Raw genomic sequence first — 18,430 nt, 5'->3', positions numbered from 1 at the left:
TGAACTTGAGTGAAAGTTTGTGATTACATTCTTGTGTTTTCTATGGGCATCTGAGGGAAATGTATGACCAGACAGATCTTCTATTGAGAGCCATATGCCCCTCAAAAGTTTAGACGTCCATTTTTATTATGGAAAGATTCCCACACTTAATGGAAGAGTGTTAAAAACAAAAATGCTGTGCATTAGTTGCATTGCAACTAATGGTGCACACTACAATCAACACAATCAATTGTTAAGTGTGAATTCAGTTTTAAGTGGCATGCTTTTAATAATATTAAATAATGATATTAAATAATACTACAGTGCAAATGTAAAATTGAATCCAGTCATGGAATCATTGCATGCCTACTTTCCTAACACCACATGAAGCCACCCAAAGGAAAATGGTACATTACCCCAGGAGTTCCATTCAGGAACATCCGAAGGTCTCTGAAATTATTGTTCATGAGTCCCCTGGCTCCTCGGACTTGGCTTGTGAGATGCTGGTTAGCCGCATAGGCAAAAAACACCCCAATACTAGGTAGCAAGAAAGAATACAAAAGAATTATTCTTACTTTTGTAGAAATAAATAATATTGTTAGATATCTGACTCCAAAGCACAGTAAAATTATCAAGGAACTATTTTCTGATATTGAAGTGGCCATATATGATGCTGTCCATTAACGTTTGTTTTAGAGAACCAATTTTGTTTATGTAATACAGGTAGTCCTCAACATGTTTACAACTGAGCCCAAAACTTCTGTTGCTGAGTGAGATGGTTAAGTGAATTTTGCAATCTTTTTTGCCACAGTTAAGTGAATAGTTGTACTTGTTAAGTTACTAACAGGGTTGTTAAGTGAATCTGACTTTCCCATTGACTTTGTTTGTCAGAAAGTCGCAAAAGGTGATCACAAGACCCTGGGACACTGCAACTGTCATAAATAGGAACTAGTTTTTAATCATCTGAATTTTAATCATGTGACCATGAGGATGCTACAATGGCTGGTCATAAGTCAACAGTCATACTTTTTCAGTGCTGTTGTAACTTCAAATGGACACTAAATGAATGGTTGTAAGTTCAGAGTTACCTATAATGATTTAGTCTTATGGTAACACTAAAGAATGGTTTTAAGTCAGGGGTGAAATGCTTCCGGTTTGGACTGGTTAGTCCGATCTGGTAGCGACGGAGGCGGGTGGTTCGGAGAACCGGTAGCAAAAATCCCTGCCCTCTGAGCCGCACAATCATCAGAAGCTTTTTTTTTTTTAAAGTATTTTTTCAACAACCTCTTCAGCCGAAAAAATGCTTTTAAAAGTAAAAAAAAAAAAAGCGCGGCTCAGCTGGGATCATCAGAGGCTTTTAAAAGCATTTTTTCTACAACCTCTTTGGCCAAAGAGGTTGTAGAAAAAATGCTTTTAAAAGCCTCTGACAATCCCAGCTGAGTTGCCTGATCGGCAGAGGCTTTTAAAAGAAAAAAAGCAGGGGTGAAATGTAAAATTTGTTACTACCGGTTCTGTGGGCGTGGCTTGGTGGTGGGGGTAATGTGACTGGGTAGGCGTGGCCAACTTTTTTTTTTTATTTTAACCTTTCAAAGCATTTTTTTCTGCAAATGCAAAAAAATGCTTTGAAAAGCCTCTGCCGATCAGGAACAAAGCTGGGATCGTCAGAACCTTTTCAAAGCATTTTTTTAACCACCTCTTCTGCTGAAGAGGTTGCAGAAAAAAATGCTTTAAAAGTCTATCTGATGATCCCAGCTGAGTTGCCTGATCATCAGAGCCTTTTCAAAGCATTTTTTTAACCCCGGAAGAGGTTGCAGAAAAAAATGCTTTGGAAAGCCTCTGAGATCCCAGCTGAGCCACGCGATCATCAGATCGCGCGGCTCAGCTGGGCATGGTTGGGGGGGCAGGGATTTTTGCTACCAGTTCTCCGAACCACCCGCCGCCATCGCTACCGGATCTGGCGATCTGGTCCAAACCGGGAGCATTTCACCCCTGAAAGAAAGCCTCTACTGATCAGGCAACTCAGCTGGGATGTCAGAGGCTTTTAAAAGAAAAAAAGAAAAAAGCCTCTGTTGATCAGGCAACTCAGCTGGGATCATCAGAGGCTTTTAAAAGCAATTTTTTACAACCTCTTCAGCCGAAGAGGTTGTAGAAAAAATGGTTTTAAAAGTAAAAAAAAAAAGTTGGCCACACCCACCCAGCCACATTACCTCCCCCCAAGAAACACGCCCACAGAACCGGTAGTAACAAATTTTAGATTTCACCACTGTTTTAAATTCATGTCTTTGGGCAGGGTCCAACTAATCTGTTGAGCTTAATAAGGGAAGTGAGAATTTAAGGAGATTCTGAAAGCTACTGTTCGTAGACTTAGTCAACAAAAATTAACAATATTTAATACATCTGAGTTGTTTCGTATTATTAATTCAGCATCCACAATCTGCTTTCATGTATTCCTGGAGGAAAAGACTTCACAAGTTTTACATATAAACAGTTGTGATTTAAAATGAAAATTGGTAGATAATACCTATGATGTTCCTAGCAAATAGATATTTTAGGGACATAAAAGCAGAATGCAAATGGTAAACATAAAAAGAACAGAATGGAATGGAATCATCTTAATAAGGAAACACCCAGGATTCAAGATCTTCAAAGATGCAGATGGAGCTGCCTGGATTGGAGAATGTCTTTAAAACTGCTCAGGATGAGGAAGAATGGAGAAGATCCATCAAGAGGCCCCCTCAGCCACTTTGTCACCACTGAATTTTGCCCTTTTCTCAAGAGGCAATAACACTCAGGGGAAGGATGAGAGGGACATCTTCACTGGGATCCAGTATAGTTTGGTTGCCTGAGTTTTTTTAATTTAATTTCCCCATTTTATTAAATTTATTATGACCACCTACTTCAAAAGACTCTGGGCTTTGAAATATGACTGGGTAGGATTCTTGGAGTTTGAGAAGTTCTGACTGTATGATTCCTTATCAACTAGGCAGCTCATTGGGAACTAAAATGACTTGCTTAGGAAGGATTCTCATCTTTTCCCAGATTTCCTCTTTAGCCTAGATGACTTAGATTTGTCACACCAGATACATGGGGTCTCCATGTTCAGAAGCCTGGTAACTTTAAATATGACTTACTGGAAGAGAAGGTGTAAGTCATAATTGCAGCATAATGTTTTGTTTCCCTGTCATACAACTATGTAAAACAAGATGATGGGATAATTATACCCTGATATGTGACACTGGGGACATTTATATGAAATGCTTCTGAATAGTATTCCAGCACTTGATATAGCTAGAAAAACAGCATTATTTCTGATTCTGATTTTCAGGACTGCATTTTAATTATTTGATGTATAAGAGAGGGACAGCATCAAGATCACGAGAAGTAATAAGAAAAAGGATTGGTAGCTGTCTCCTGGTACTTGAGGGATTGACGGGTCCTTGGTGCTCTCTGAGCTTGCCTCTGACTGCTAATTGATGTTTGTGGATGCATTCTGACAGTCTTCTGCCTGTTTGTCCTACATAGTGGTTGTTGTATGTTGTAATGACTCCTGTTTTTTTCTTCTGGGATCGTTGGTTCTTTTGGTCTGCTTAGGATGTTTTGAAGGACTTTAGTTGCCTTGTGTGCTATGCTGATTCCATGTGTTTGTGTTGATTGTGCTGTATTGGATTGAGTGGTCAGGGACTTTTTGATAAAGTTGTGTGGATATCCATTTTGTTGGAATATGTTCCTTTTTTTGCTGTTCCGCTATATAGGACAAACAGGCAGAAGACTGACAGAACACATCCATTAACATCAATTAGCAGTCAGAAGATATGATGAAAATTCTTGAATTTCACAAGATATAAATAGATATAACCATAGTTTCAATTGGGAAAATGTGACCATTCTAGACCAAGCCAAGTCCAAAACTGCCAGGGAATTTCTAGAAGCCTGCCACTCTTGACAAATCAGCTATCAATAGACACATAGACATTAACACAGTGGTGAAATTCAAAAAATTTCCCTACCGATTCTATGGGCATGGCTTGGTGGTCATGTGACTGGTTAGGCGTGGCTTGGTGGTCATGTGACCAGGAAAACCAACTATAACACTTTATACAAAAATAACACAAAAGCTACACAACTCATTCACACACAATGCAAAAGCAGCTGGACTTCACACAAAATGGCCCCTGCCACAAGCAGAAACCTCACAGAATCACAGAGAGCTCAAAAACAAACTATCACACTTCACACAAAAATACCGGTTCGGGCAATAGGTAATAAAAAAATGCTTTAAAAAGTAGGAGAGAGGAGGAAAATATTCTTTGTCAAGATCATGGATACTAGCTGCCATTTAAGAGAAGTAGAATATAGATTTGATGTAATGGGTCTTAGGAATGAGGAATATATATGAAATATTGGTTAAAATGACAAAGATTTGGAATGGTGTCTATTTGGAAATAATTGTTTAGAATTTTGGGTGATATAGTAGAATGATAAATGTTTAGAATAAGATTTTTCTTCTTTCTTTTTTTTTAAGATGTAAATGGATAAAATTTGGAACAAAATTGGTTGAGGGAATGTGAGTAATTGTACCTATTTTATACCGGATCAAATCCTTGCTCTAAAAAGATGTATTTTATGTTGCATGTCTAAAAAAATAAAAAAAATAAAAAAATAAAAAAAGAATGCTTTAAAAAGTAAAAAAAAGTTGCAACGATTGCGCGGCACACTGATTGTCATAGCTGATTGTCAGAACCTTTTAAAAAAACTTTTTAAAGCATTTTTTTTACTACCTATTGGCCCAAACCAGTAGTAAAAAAATGCTAAAAAAAAGTAAAAGAAAAGTTCAGACGATCAACTTTTTATTTTATTTTTTAAAGCATTTTTTTACTACCAGTTCGGGCGAACCAGTAGCATTTTCACTACCAGTTCAGGCAAACTGCCCCAAACTGGTAGCATTTCACCCCTGCAGTGAAGACTGTGCCAGAGGTTCTCAAACTACGGCCCAGCGAAGCAATTTATCTGGCCCGCGCGTTATTCAGAGCCTCCTTGTCTTCTCGCTTAACTGAGGCTGCTCGTTCAAAACTAAACTGAAGCACAGTGTGTGTAAAACTCGCCTTAAATCAGGGTGGATAAAAATAATGATTTTTTTTAAAAAAATCAAAAAATCAGAGTTTTTTTATTTAAATCGGATTTTTTTTATTTAAATCGGATTTTTTTTATTTAAATCGGATTTTTTTAAATAAAATGCTTTTTGAGGAAAATATATTACCATCCAAAGGTTATTCCATCATGAAATGAAGATTAGTTTTTTAATTATGTAGAATAAGGCTGTATATGTTTAATTTTTTTGGTAAATAAATTCCATTAATCCATTCACAATGGCATACTCTTCCAGAGGTTTTTGTAAGATTATTGGGAAGTTTCTCTGCCTACAAGATATTATCACAGATGCTTGGTTTACTTTTGCTTCTCAAAACTGAATTTGACTCAGCAGAGATCACATGCCTCTTCTTCACAGCAAAAATGTTATAACATGAACAGAGTTGAGAAAAAGACCTTAATCCTATTGTTCTACAAACCTATGAATACAGAATCAACCCCTTCAGTACTAAGTTTCAAGAAGTTCAGTGAATAGAATAGAAACAATATTTTTCTGATTGTTTGGAGTGGAATAGATCTGCACAAGAAAAAAGTGAAACTAAGTGTGAGGAGGAAGGTCAAGCAGACAAGCAGTACAAAATGAAAGTGAAACTTTCTGAGCACAATACTGCACAGCCACAGACAGACAAGTCTTTGGATCTTTTTGTGTGAATGAGGTTTATCACATTCTTTCCTTGGAGGAAAAAACCTATAATGGCAGCAGGCCGTAAAAGAGACCCAGTTTGGCAATATTTTAATGAAGTTCCTTTACCTATCGGTAAGGCAGGCATGCGTGCAAACTGCAAACACTGCAACAAAGAAATGCACGGCCTGGTGGCCTGAATGAGGCAACATCATGAGAAGTGCTGTGATGAAGATGACCAAAGAAACACATTTGAACAGGCAGGATCTTCAGGTTGGTAAACATTTTTATTGAATCATATTTCTAAAGACTGCCGTCAGGAAATGCACACACAGCAGAATACTTATAAGAAGTGGCTATAAAGTAAAAGCTATAATAACATGTGAACAAAAATTCAAATGTCTAGTATGCAGTTTGGTCACAGACAATGCTGCAAATGTATCCAAGATGAGAAGAAATTTAGAAGAGCAGGAAGGGAATACAAAGCTAATAACATATGGTTGCAGTGCTCATTTGCTGCACCTCTTAGCCAAAGACTTAAGTGTTCCAGAAATAAAGACTAATGTTGTTGAAATTGCTAAATACTTCTGTAACAATCATTTTGCTGCAGCAGCTCTGAAAAGGATGGGTGGAACCAAGCTAACGTTCCCACAAGATGTTAGATGGAACTCTGTGATGGACTGTTTTGAGCAGTATATCAAGAACTGGCTTATTCTGATGACAGTTTGTGAAGAAAATTGAGATAAAATAGATGGCACTGTCACGGCCAAAATCCTCAACATTGGGCTTAAGAGAAATGTTGAACATATGCTGAGCATCCTGAAACCCATCTCTGAAGCTTTAAACAAAATACAGAAAAATAGCTGTTTTATTGCCGATGCCGTTTATTTTATTTTATTTATTTATTTATTTTTAAATTTGTATACCGCCCTTCTCCCCGAGGACTCAGGGCAGTGAACAGCCAAGTAAAAACATAAAACTACAAACATTAAAATACAATTAAAAAGATATATATAAATTTGGCCCCATTATTAAAAACAATAACAAACAATTAAAAACATTTTTAAAAGTGTTAGGCCAGCCCGGCTTGCTGGAAAAAGAAGGTTTTAAGGGCACGGCGGAAGGCACCAAGGTCTTGGATTCTCCTTATCTCTGGGGGCAGCTGATTCCAGAGGGTAGGTGCCCCCACAGAGAAGGCCCTCCCCCTGGGGGTCACCAGCCTACATTGTTTGGCTGATGGCACCCCGAGGAGGCCCTCTCTGTGGGACCGCACAGGTCGATGGGAGGCCGTCGGCAGCAGCAGGCGGTCTCGAAGATAACTAGGTCCTATGCCATGGAGCGCTTTAAAGGTGATAACCAACACCTTGAAGCGCACCCGGAAAACCACTGGGAGCCAGTGCAGCTCAGGCAGGAGAGGTGTTGTATGGGAGCGCCATGAGGCTCCCATGACTACCCGCGCGGCCGCATTCTGGACCAGTTGGAGCCTCCGGGTGCTCTTCAAGGGGAGCCCCATGTAGAGAGCATTGCAGGAGTCCAGGAGAGAGGTGACAAGGGCATGAGTGACTGTGCACAGGGAATCCCAATCAAGAAAGGGCCGCAACTGGCAGATCAGGCGAACCTGACCAAAAGTCCCCCTGGCAACAGCCGTCAGATGTTCCTCCAAGGACAGCTGCGTATCCAGCAGGACTCCCAGATTTTGAGCCCTCTCCGAGGGGGCCAAAGACTCGCCCCTAATAGTCAGTGATGGAGTCAACTGACTATATCGGGATGCCGGGAACCACAGCCACTCAGTCTTGGAAGGGTTGAGCTTGAGCCTGTGTCTCCCTATCCAGATCCGCACAGCCTCCAGGCACCGGGACATCACTTCAAGGGCATCGTTGGGGTGGCCTGGGGTGGAGATGAACAGTTGGGTGTCATCAGCCAGCTGATGACACCCAGCCAGCTGATGAACTAAGTGAACACTTAAAAACAGAACTACACATGGACAGAATTAAATTACAAGCATTAAAAAAACGAATGGGACAAATACTGTTTCCAGCTCATTTTTTGGCAAATATTGTCAATATCCAGTATCAGGGTCAAAACTTAAGTGCTGAGGAAGAGGAGTTAGCTATGACATGGGTATCCAGCAATCATCAATCTGTAATGCCAACTATAATAAACTTCAAAGCTAAAGGGGAACCATTCAAGAAATATATGTTTGCTGAAGATATTTTAAAGAAAGTCACACCAGTGAACTGGTGGAAGTCACTTAAGCACTTGGATTTAGAGACTGTTCAAGTAATGATTTCACTTTTAACAGCAGTAGCTTCTTCTGCAGGCATTGAAAGAATATTCTCTTTTTTTGGACTCATTCATTCTAAATTGAGAAATCGTTTGGGACTCGATAAAGCAGGAAAGCTTGTTTTTCTTTTCCAGATTATGAACAAAGAAGAAGATGAAGATGACGAGTGAGCTACAGAGGACAGTATTTAAGTTTTTCATGTGTAGGCTGGGCTGACAGTCTAAGTTTCTTAATATATATATATATTGTTTAGCCAAATTAGTTAACAAACATGGATGTTTGTTTAAGCAAATAACATATGCTGTAATGTTATTGTTTCAGTTGAATAAATCTATTTAAATTGTTATTATTAAGGTAATGATTATTTTTCTCCTTCCTAAGTACAACAGAAAAGTTGTCCAAATATGAATAATTAACCTATTAAACTGGGGATAAAAAAAACTAATATGAAAAGTTGTTATTTTAAAAATCTTCATCTACTTGCATATTAAAGTTATACCAGCAAGAATTAGTCTTTATGTAGAAAACTGTGATTTAAATCAAGCCTTACTGACTAGTGATTTAAATCGTGATTTAAATCGTGATTTAAATCAGTTTGATTTAAATCAAATCCATCCTGCCTTAAATCAACGTAGCTGGAGTGAGGCAGAGCGCTGCACTTTCTAGACACCACTGGAGCAGAATGAGGAGGCAATGGGACATCTCCCCCCCCCCGAAAAAGGGTGAAGGAGGGCTGTCTCTCCCCTTAATGAAAAAAAATCCCTCCCAGCTGAGCCAGATCTACCGATTGGCCATCAGTGACCTGGATGGGACTGACACGTTTCCTGGGGTCAAGCGCAGACGTAATCAGTCTCCTGGATGAGGGCTTCTGCCTCAGTGACTTTTTTTATGACCTCTCTTGCCAGAGGACACAACTGTCACTTTAAAAACTGACTGAAAGAGGAGCCTCTGCCTGGCTTCCGGACAGCCGCAGAGGCAACAAGGTGAGGAGGGAAAAGAGATACCTCTTCTGGGGCTCGCCCCCTCTGTCACCCCCTGCCATAACACCCCACTCACCCCCTCCCCATTCCAGCCTGCTCCTTTCCATCCCACAGCAACGTCTCGTTAAAGAGGCAGCTCGCAGGGCAAAGATGCCCCTTGGCCGGTGAGAAAAGAGGGGGGAAGTGAGGAAGGGACAGGGGATCCTGTTCCTAGAGCTCTGCAGACAGCTCGGAAATGGAGTGCAGGATATGGAGAAGGCACCCAGGAACTTTTCCCCCTTCTCCTCCTCCTTCCCCCAGGGCCGTCTTAACAGCATTATGAGCCCCAGGCAAAGCAGTGTACTGGGGCCTCTACAACAACTACTCACAGCAATAAAAATGTAAATGGTTGATAAAATTAAACATATATTTACATATTAAAAAGGTAAAGGTAAATGTTCCCCTTGCACATATGCGCTAGTCATTCCCGAAGGTGGTCCCTATTTTTCTATTTGCTTTTTGTCAGGATGGGGTTGAGGGTTGTCCCCGAACCGTGAACCAGCTCACGAGCAAACACACTAGACTGAAATAAAACTAGCAGAGGAGTCTTGTATAAAAATATACTTTACTTCAAAATGTTTAAAAAACACTATATCTTTAAAAAGGCATATTAATAACAAAGTCTTATCTTGGTTAAATGAAGCCAGGCCATCTCCCTAAATTCCTCTCCACAATACCGAAACAGTCCATAAGAAAAAACTAACATGACATTAAGCAGCTTCGGTGTCGATACATCATCGAGGTGGTAGAAGGGCAGCAGCATAGGCTTCACAGCTAAAAGTCACAGTTGCAGCTGGCTCCGTGGGAGTATCTTTACACAGCTCTTCGGCTCCTTTTTTGCTGCTATCTCTGCTGCAGCCGTCAGGACTCCTTATCTGAGTTCTTCTCCCTTCTGCAGCTCTGCTCTGGGCTCTGCATCCAGGTGCTTCAGCACTGGCTCTGCATCTAGGCCTAAACAGCGTCTAGGCCCAAGTAGCAAGCAGAAAGGTCCGTGCTTATATGGGGAGTTAACCTGCAATTAACTAGGGTGGGGAAGGCTTGCAGTTAATTGCAAACAGGAGATGGTTTGATTGAATCCATATTGTTTGTAGCTGATTAAGTAGCTACAGCAATTCTGAAAACACTCGTGACACTTTTGAACTGCTAGGTTGGCAGAAGCTGGGATAGTAATGGGAGCTCACCCGGTTACACAGCACTAGAGATTCAAACCGCTGAACTGCCAACTTTTCGATTGACAAGCTCAGCGTCTTAGCCACTGAGCTACTGCATCCCTTATTTGCATGTTAGCATTAATTTAAAAATGCAGTAAAATGTAATAAATATGTTGCTGTACTCATATGATACAAGGTGCGTTGAAGGGTTAACATACAGAGATTAGTATAGGGCCCCTGTGCCATCAGGTCCATGAGTTAAGATAGCCCGGCCTTCCCTCCCTCCCCCTTTTCTCCCTGGCTCACACGCTTTTCTCCTCCCTTGTGATCAAGCTGCAGCGGCGGCGAAGTAAGAAGGAAGTTATTTTTCCCTTTCGCGCAGCCACACACGCGTACTCACCTTCCCTCCCTCTGCCTGGGTAACTTTCTCTCGACTCCACACAGATTTATTCCCCGCTCCCCGCATGCATGCAAGCACCCACACCCACCCACTTCTCACTCAGAGGCTCGTCCACCCCCCCTCCGCTCTTCACCCCCTCCATGTGCTCAGCCAGCCAGAGGGCATGCTGAGCGAAGGGAAGAAATTAACACACCGGCTCAGAATCAGTGGGGACAATTAAAGCGATCGCCTCACGTCTTCTTGCCCTGCCCTACCTGTGCCTGCCTGCCAACAGCCCCCTGCCTGAGACTCTCTTTCTTGATGAAGACCGTGAAGTGTCCCTCCACCCCACTTCTCCACAATGTTTCCTCACTTCCCCCCTTCCTCCATGCCGGGCGAGGACCCTGAGAAGTTTTCAAGACGTCTCTCTTATTTGATCTTCTTTTTCTTTCACTGTTTCTTCCTGGTATCTAATTTCTCTTTCCTCTCTCAATCTCTCCTCTTCTTGTAGTCCCAAATATTGATCAGTGTTTTGGCCTGTCAGCTGATTGCAACAGCGAGGAGGCTGTTGTGGTGCTGCGCCAGCATCCTGTGCAGCTGGCACTCAAGTCAGACAATGAGGAGGCTGGAGAAGATGTGGTGTCAGAGGTGGGGATTCAGCCAGGGCCTTCAGAACCTCCAGAAGCTCCTATAAGTGAAGAGGAAGAAGAGGAGGAGCCTCTTCTTGATGCACGGGCGCGCAGAGCCGCCAAAAGGCAGGAGTGGCTCCTCAGGAGGAGGTCTCCTCGAGAGTAAGGCTTGGGGCTAATTGGCCACTCCCTTAGCTTATTTAAGGAAGGACGACGACTGAAGCAATTTGCAGGGAACAACTTCGTTCACTCTCCTTTGTGTCTGGATCTTAGTTCTCATCAGTTTCCTGCAAATTGCTTCTGGGCTTTCTGCTAACCATAGTAAGATTACGATTATTTATTCTTTGGATTATTGTAGGCTGTTAAGAAAGTTAATTAACAGCCTTTGTTTGAAAAAGACTAATTTAGTAAACTAAGGTTTGTACAGACTTTGTGTGTGCTGCGTTCTTTGGGGTCCATAGCTGGGGCAGAACAATCATAAAATAGTTCTGCCTTCTCTAGCGAGTCTAATCTGTGTCTTTGCTCCTGCCAATTCACCAATATTCCTTCCAGTATTAACCACCTAAAGCTCACTCCTTTTTTAATTAAACATTTTGTCAAGAACTGGTACTCTTTTCTCAGATCTCTTACTCTTCTAGGTATTTGTTTCAACACCACTATCTCTCTGCCTTTATATTTTATTGCATTGTTTCTTGCTGTCTGTAATATCTCAGTTTTTATTGCTTTCTTGGTGAATCTTACATGCACCTCCCTAGGTAGTTTGTTTCTCATTGCATATCTAGTATGTATTCTAAAAATCTCATCAATCTCATTCAATATCTTCCGCCAACAACTCTGCCATTATTTCAGCTAAATTTTCCCCTTTCTCTTCTATGTTTTGAAATCTTAGATAATAATCTGCATGATCCATTTCTAAAGAAATAATAGTCTTTTCCTGGTTTTTATTAGTTATTGTAAGTCTTCAATATATTCAATATATTTATTCAATATTCAATTATCCCCTTGATAATTCCCCTTCTACTTTTTCCATTCTCTCATCTAATTTGCCTATTCTTTCTTTGAAGTCCTCATGAAATGCCTGTATCATATTTTTTAATTCCAGTTGCATAGTCATAGTGTCCAATGTTCTCTGAGCTGCAGGGCTAGAAGTTATTGCCGAGGCTGTTGAAGGCAGATGTGTTGTTGTTTTCTTCATCTTGTAGTGCCTTAATATTATAATCCACCAGGTTATAATCCAAATAGAATTTATAATCCAAATATTTAATCCACCCTGTTGGGTGAATTTTTTTTTAAAAAAAGTAAAAGTACAAAAATAAACCAACCAACCAAAAAGAAAAAAGAAAAATAAAAAGGAGACAAAGAGAGATAACAAAAAAACCAAACAATACAAAAATAGAGAATTACAATCCAAATCCAACATTCACAATCTTAATTTTCAGGTTTTTCTAACCTTAATCCAAATTTCCTCTGGTGAGGAATTAATTAGACGAAAAAGCCAACAAGCCAGGAAAAAGAAAAAAGAAAAAAGAGGAATGTCTGTGTATAAAAAAGAAGCACAGACAAAAATAAAAAGAAGGGAAAAAAAGAAAAACACAATCCAACCAATTGGATCCAACACACACACACAAAAAGCAACTGAAGAAAGAAAAAGGAACTAAAAATTAACAAGTAGAATCTCCACTCTGTTAGCCACAAGTAAAGGAAAAAGAAAAAAAATCCCAAAAGCTAAACTGCATGGGAGTTGTCAATAATCTTTCCTGTTACTTCTTCTTTTGCAAACTTCAAAAGATATACTGTTCCAGCTTCAATTTAAAAACAAGGCTCTCAGTATACCTCAGTCTGTTAGAGCAAACAATTTCTAATCAGTTCAGCAAGCATTATCAAGGTCATTCTTATCTTGTCTTATTCATTTAACTTTATTATTCAGTTCATTATCCTTTCAGTGGTGCCTCTAGGTGGCACTGCAGTTTATTTTCACCCAGGATAAGTAGACAAAGTTTTTCCTTTTAAAAACAATTCATTCCATTACTTAAATTTAGTTCAATTTCATTTGTTAAGATTAAAAAGTTTTAAAATACTCAATCTGGCTTTCTGCTCTTATTCTCCTTTTGTCCAAATCAATTCTGCTAATTCTTTTAATTTTATCTTCTTTCGTTTGGGCTCGCCTGCTTTCCTCACCATTGTATTGTCGGGAGTAAAGAAGCTGACACATGCCCACTCCCTCCTCCTCTCTTTTTGCCATTTTCTCCTCTTTTAGCTATTTCCAGGAGGTTATGAAAAGAAACTTGTATTTTTAAGAAAAGCAGGCATCTCACCCAGATGATCCACACTTCCCTTTACCTCCACACTTCTGCTGTGGCCACCCCAGCTTTGTAGCAGCTCTCAATGGTTGCTTTCTCAGCCGTCTGGTTGAAAGGCTTCTTCCGACCAGCCAGGGAATTTTCAACTTCCCTGTGCTTGCCAATCTGTGCATCTCTCGTTCACCGTCCCTATAGGACAGCTTCAGTCAAAAAAGACCCCCAGATGGCTGTGATAGTGACGATCCTTTGGGAGCCCCTGGAGAAAGTGTTGTTTCACTGTGGATGCTGGCTTTGATCTTATTTGAAGATCAAATAAGAGAGATGGCAAAGGAACAAGGAAGAGCAATAAGAGAAGGGACAAGGCTAAAAGATGTTAAAGAACAAAGAGAGACAAGAATGACAAGATCAGCAAAGAGTATTCATAAGTAAACTATGGAGGAAGAAATAAAAGCAATTATTGATAAACATAAATGGATTAAATTCAGCAATAAAAAGGAAAAGAACTCTACATAAATTGGAAAAATTAAAAATGGACATAATATGTTTACAAGAAGTTCATATTAGAAAACAACATAAAACTTTTGGAATACCAAAAATTGGGAGAAGTATTTACTGCACTGGCACATCAAAGTAAAAGAGGTGTAGTTCTATACATTAAAAAGACACTAGCACCTAAACAAATATTTGCTGATGAAGAAGGGAGGATTCTTATGGTGAAGTAGCAATGAACTATAAACAAATACTCTTAATGGCGATATATGCCCCAAATGACAATCAAGAAGATTTTTATGGAAAATTACACAGAAAAATAATTGAAGCCAGGTATTAAAATATTTGCATGATGGACAATTTTAATGCAATAACAGAAATTGAATTGGACTATAAAACCACAAAGATAAATAAGAAGCCCAGAAAAACTCTTCCAAAAGTCTTTTTTACAATGATAGAGGAATTAAATATCCAAGATGTTTGGAGAAGAAGATATCCGAAAGAAAAGCGTACACTTTTTATTCAAATAGGCATATGTCATGTTCTAGAATAGATATGATGTGGATATCAACCGATTTATTAGTTAATATACAAGATATAAACATTGAAGCAAACACATGGGCAGATCATAATCTGATCACAATTATATGGAAGGGACCAAAAAAGAGATCAAGATGGACATTAAATCAAACAATATTAAATGAAAAAGAGTTTCAACAATTTATGGAGAAAGAATTGACTTTCTTTTTCAGAGAAAATAAAAAGGAAGATATCTCATTACAAAATGTGTGGGATACAGCAAAAGCATACATTCAAGGACTGGCAATGACTTACTTGGGGAAAAGGAATAAAAAGAAAAGACAAACTCAACAAAAATTGGAAGAGGAGTATAAGAAATTAGAAATGGAACTACAGAAAGATACACAAAATAAGAGGATTAAAAATCAAATGGACCTTAAAAAACATGAATTGAATCTAATTACAAAAGAGGATTTGGCGCTCAAAATAAAAAATTCTAAGGAAATTTTTTTTGAAAATTCAAACAAGCCAGGAAGATGGTTGGCATACTAAATGAAAAAGGAGAGAGAAAAAAAGTTAATCAATCAACTAACGGATGAGGAAGGAACTGTATGCTATCGAAATGAAGAAAAGAAGAAAACAGTACAGAATTATTACGAGAAACTCTATAAACAAGAGACAATATCAGAAGAAAGGATAAAACAATACCTAGAAAAATCTGAATTACCCAAAATACCAGAAGATTATAAAAAGGCATTAGAGGAAAGAATAACAATGATTGAACTAACAGAGGGGATTAAAAAACAAAAGAATGACAAAGCGCCAGGCCCAGACAGATTGCCAGCAAAGCAATATAAAACATTACAAGATGTAATAAGCAACACAATGCTGGAAGTATTTAATGAACTCCTGATAGAAGAAAAGATACCAAACTCGTGGATGGAGGCATATATTACTCTTATACCAAAAGAAGATACAGACCTGCAACAAATAAAGAACTGTTGACCGATTTCCCTGTTAAATGCGGATTATAAGATATTTGCATCAATAATGGCTGATATATTAAAGAGATTGTTAAATGAATTTATACACATGGGCCAAAATGGTTTCCTACCTAAGAAACAGATTAGAGACAATATGAGAATAATTCTGAATACTTTGGAATATTATGAAGCACATCCAGAAAAACAAATGGCGTTGATGTTTCTTGATGCGCAGAAGGCGTTTGACAATGTGAATTGGCAATTTATGATAAAACAACTACAGACTATGGATTTTGGGGGAAGATTTATCAATATGATTAAAACAATTTATTATAAACAACCAGCAAAAGTGATGGTAAATATCACAGATTTTGATATGACAGAGATATGACAGAGAAAGTTAATATTATGAAAGGCACAAGACAGGGTTGTCCTCTATCGCCATTATTATTTGTGTTAACATTAGAGGTATTAAATAGAAATATAAGACAAAATGAAGAGATAAAAGGTATTAGAATTAAAAAAGAATATAAACTACAGGAATTTACAGATGATTTAGTCTTTATTTTAGAAGAGCCACAAGCAGTTGGGCCAAAATTAATAGAACAAATAGAAGAGTATGGAGAAGTGGCAGGGTTGAAAATCAATAAAGAAAAAACAAAAATATTGGTGAAAAATATCACAGAGAAACAGAAAAAGGAGTTAATGGAGAAATTGGATATTCAGATTACTAAAAAATTAAGATACTTAGGAATTCAGTTAACAGCAAGGTGTATTATGATTAAGGAGGATAATTACTATAAATTGAAAAAACAGATTGAGACAGATTTGGAGAGATAGAAGAATCTACAATTATCAATAATGAGAAGAATAGCAACAATTAAGATTAATATATTACCAAGATTGTTTTTATTTCAAATGATATCGATAAAAATAGGAAAAAAGTATTTTGAAAATCTTAATAAAATAATAATGAAATTTATATGGCAAGGGAAAAAAGTGAGAATTAACATAAAAATATTACAAGATGCAAGACTCAGAGGAGGGTTTAGACTACCAAATTGGGAATTATATTATCAGGCAGCAACATTATCATGGATGAAAGAATGGTTTGAATTAAAAAACACAAGGTTATTGACATTGAAGGGTCATGATCTGCAACTGGGTTGGCATGCTTTTTTATGGTATGGGAAGAATAAGATACATAGTTATTTTCAAAGACATTATGTAAGAAATGCTTTATTATCAGTATGAGAGAAAGTTAGAGAAAAACATTATTTGAAAATACCAATATGGCTTTCAACAATGGAAGCATTAGTACATCCAAATATTATTAACATGGGAAATATTATTAGATATAAAGATATTTTATCAGAAAAGGGGGAATTGAAAACGAAACAAGAATTAGAAGAACAAGGGATTGATATGAAGTGGTACACACAATTGCAAATACGATCGAGATATGAAAAAGATGCAAAGTTATACAGTTTTTATTTGGAAATGACAGAATTGGATGAGATCATTTTTCACACTTATGACCATTGCAGCATCCCCACAGTCATGAGAGGGTGGGTGAGGCAAAGCACTCCTCGACGTAAGTGACATCGAGTTGGCCATGCCCAACCAGCCACGTCCAACCAGCCGATCATTAGGGCAGAGAACCGGTTGTTAAAAAATTTGCAGCCCACCACTGGGCGTAAAGGCAGCTGGGGGAATCTCCTCGGGAGAGGTTGCTGACAGCTGTTTGAAGGATTGATTGGTGTTATTATTGTTGTTGCAATCCTCCCTTCTCCCTCCTCTCCAGCCCCCCCCCCCCTTATTCCTTTATTGAATCGGACATTGACTATCTCATCAGCCAAAAGCAGTGTCAGATGCCTAAAAGTGATACTGCCATTCAATTGGGAGAAGGGGGAGACTTGGATTCGATTTACTAGCATTGCCTTTGTCAACAAATATTTTACAACCTATATCCTGGTGCCAAAGAGTCCTGAGATCCCCTTAACGTTGAGGAATGTTTATGACAGCCATGTGGGCTGTTTCACTTTAAAGGATAAAGGAGAAACGATGTGAATACATACTTATCCGGTTCTCAGGGCAGCTGGTAAAGAAAACATCTTCACACTGGTATATTGGCTAAAATCTGCATTCTGGCTTAAGGGAGGGGTCTCTACTGCTTTAATCCTACTTGTCTTGCCTAAGGGTATTCAGACCTTGCTTTGATTTCCTTGCTGTCACTTCTGCGTAATAAAAGGGTCCTTTTGAAATATTACATTTCAAGAGTTTTTACTTTCTTAAGTTGGGAGGAGAAGCAATCCTTACAAGCAGGCCCACACTTCCCATTGAAATACTAATAAGTTTATGTTAGTTAAAATTGTTCATTTTAAATATTGTATTATTATTTCATGTTTTTTCCACTACAAATAAGATATGTGCAGTGTGCATAGGAATTTGTTCATGTTTTTTCAAACTATAGTCCGCCCCCCCCCAACAGTCTGAGGGACCATGAATTGGTCCCCTGTTTAAAAAGTTTGAGACCCCTGGACTATGCAAAATGAACTAGCATCCAGCCCAAAAAAGAACAAAAACACCCAAACAAATCTCCACCAGCAATCAGCACCCAGATCAGCATAGATTAACTCCAAGGATAACATCAGATCAGCAATCAAGTAAACAATACCCCAGGCAAGAAACTGCCAATGAAGTCAACAGCTAACAGCCCAACCAAAGAATCTCTAAGACCACCCCCAACCACCACCAACACCAACAGGAAAGCCAATAGAATATAAATTGACAGCAAACTGCACTCTTTACTAGCACTGATGATGTGACCTAGTTTAGATAATGAAAGGTCTGCAAGAAAACAAGCAAGCTCAGAGACACCAAGGACCATTTCAACCCTGAGCTACAAACATTCTCCTTTATTTGTAC

At 38.7% G+C, this 18,430-nt stretch overlaps 1 protein-coding gene across 1 annotated transcript in view; it reads right to left on the bottom strand.

The window, feature by feature from the left end:
* The window catches only part of PROM1 (prominin 1), a 207,408-nt gene that overhangs the window by 130,638 nt on the left and 58,340 nt on the right, over positions 1 to 18,430 (bottom strand). Inside the window, exon 5 of the mRNA XM_070948434.1 lies at positions 396 to 516. Coding sequence (XP_070804535.1) covers positions 396 to 516 — 121 coding nt within the window. The remainder of the gene's footprint in view (positions 1 to 395; positions 517 to 18,430) is intronic.

The sequence above is a fragment of the Pituophis catenifer genome, unplaced genomic scaffold (assembly GCF_029215685.1).
Source record: "Pituophis catenifer annectens isolate HBS135680 unplaced genomic scaffold, rPitCat1.0.hap2 SCAF_8, whole genome shotgun sequence".
Classification (NCBI taxonomy): Eukaryota; Metazoa; Chordata; class Lepidosauria; order Squamata; family Colubridae; genus Pituophis; species Pituophis catenifer.
The sequence above is the reverse complement of the archived record's forward strand: the minus strand, read 5'-3'. Positions and strand labels throughout refer to the sequence as shown.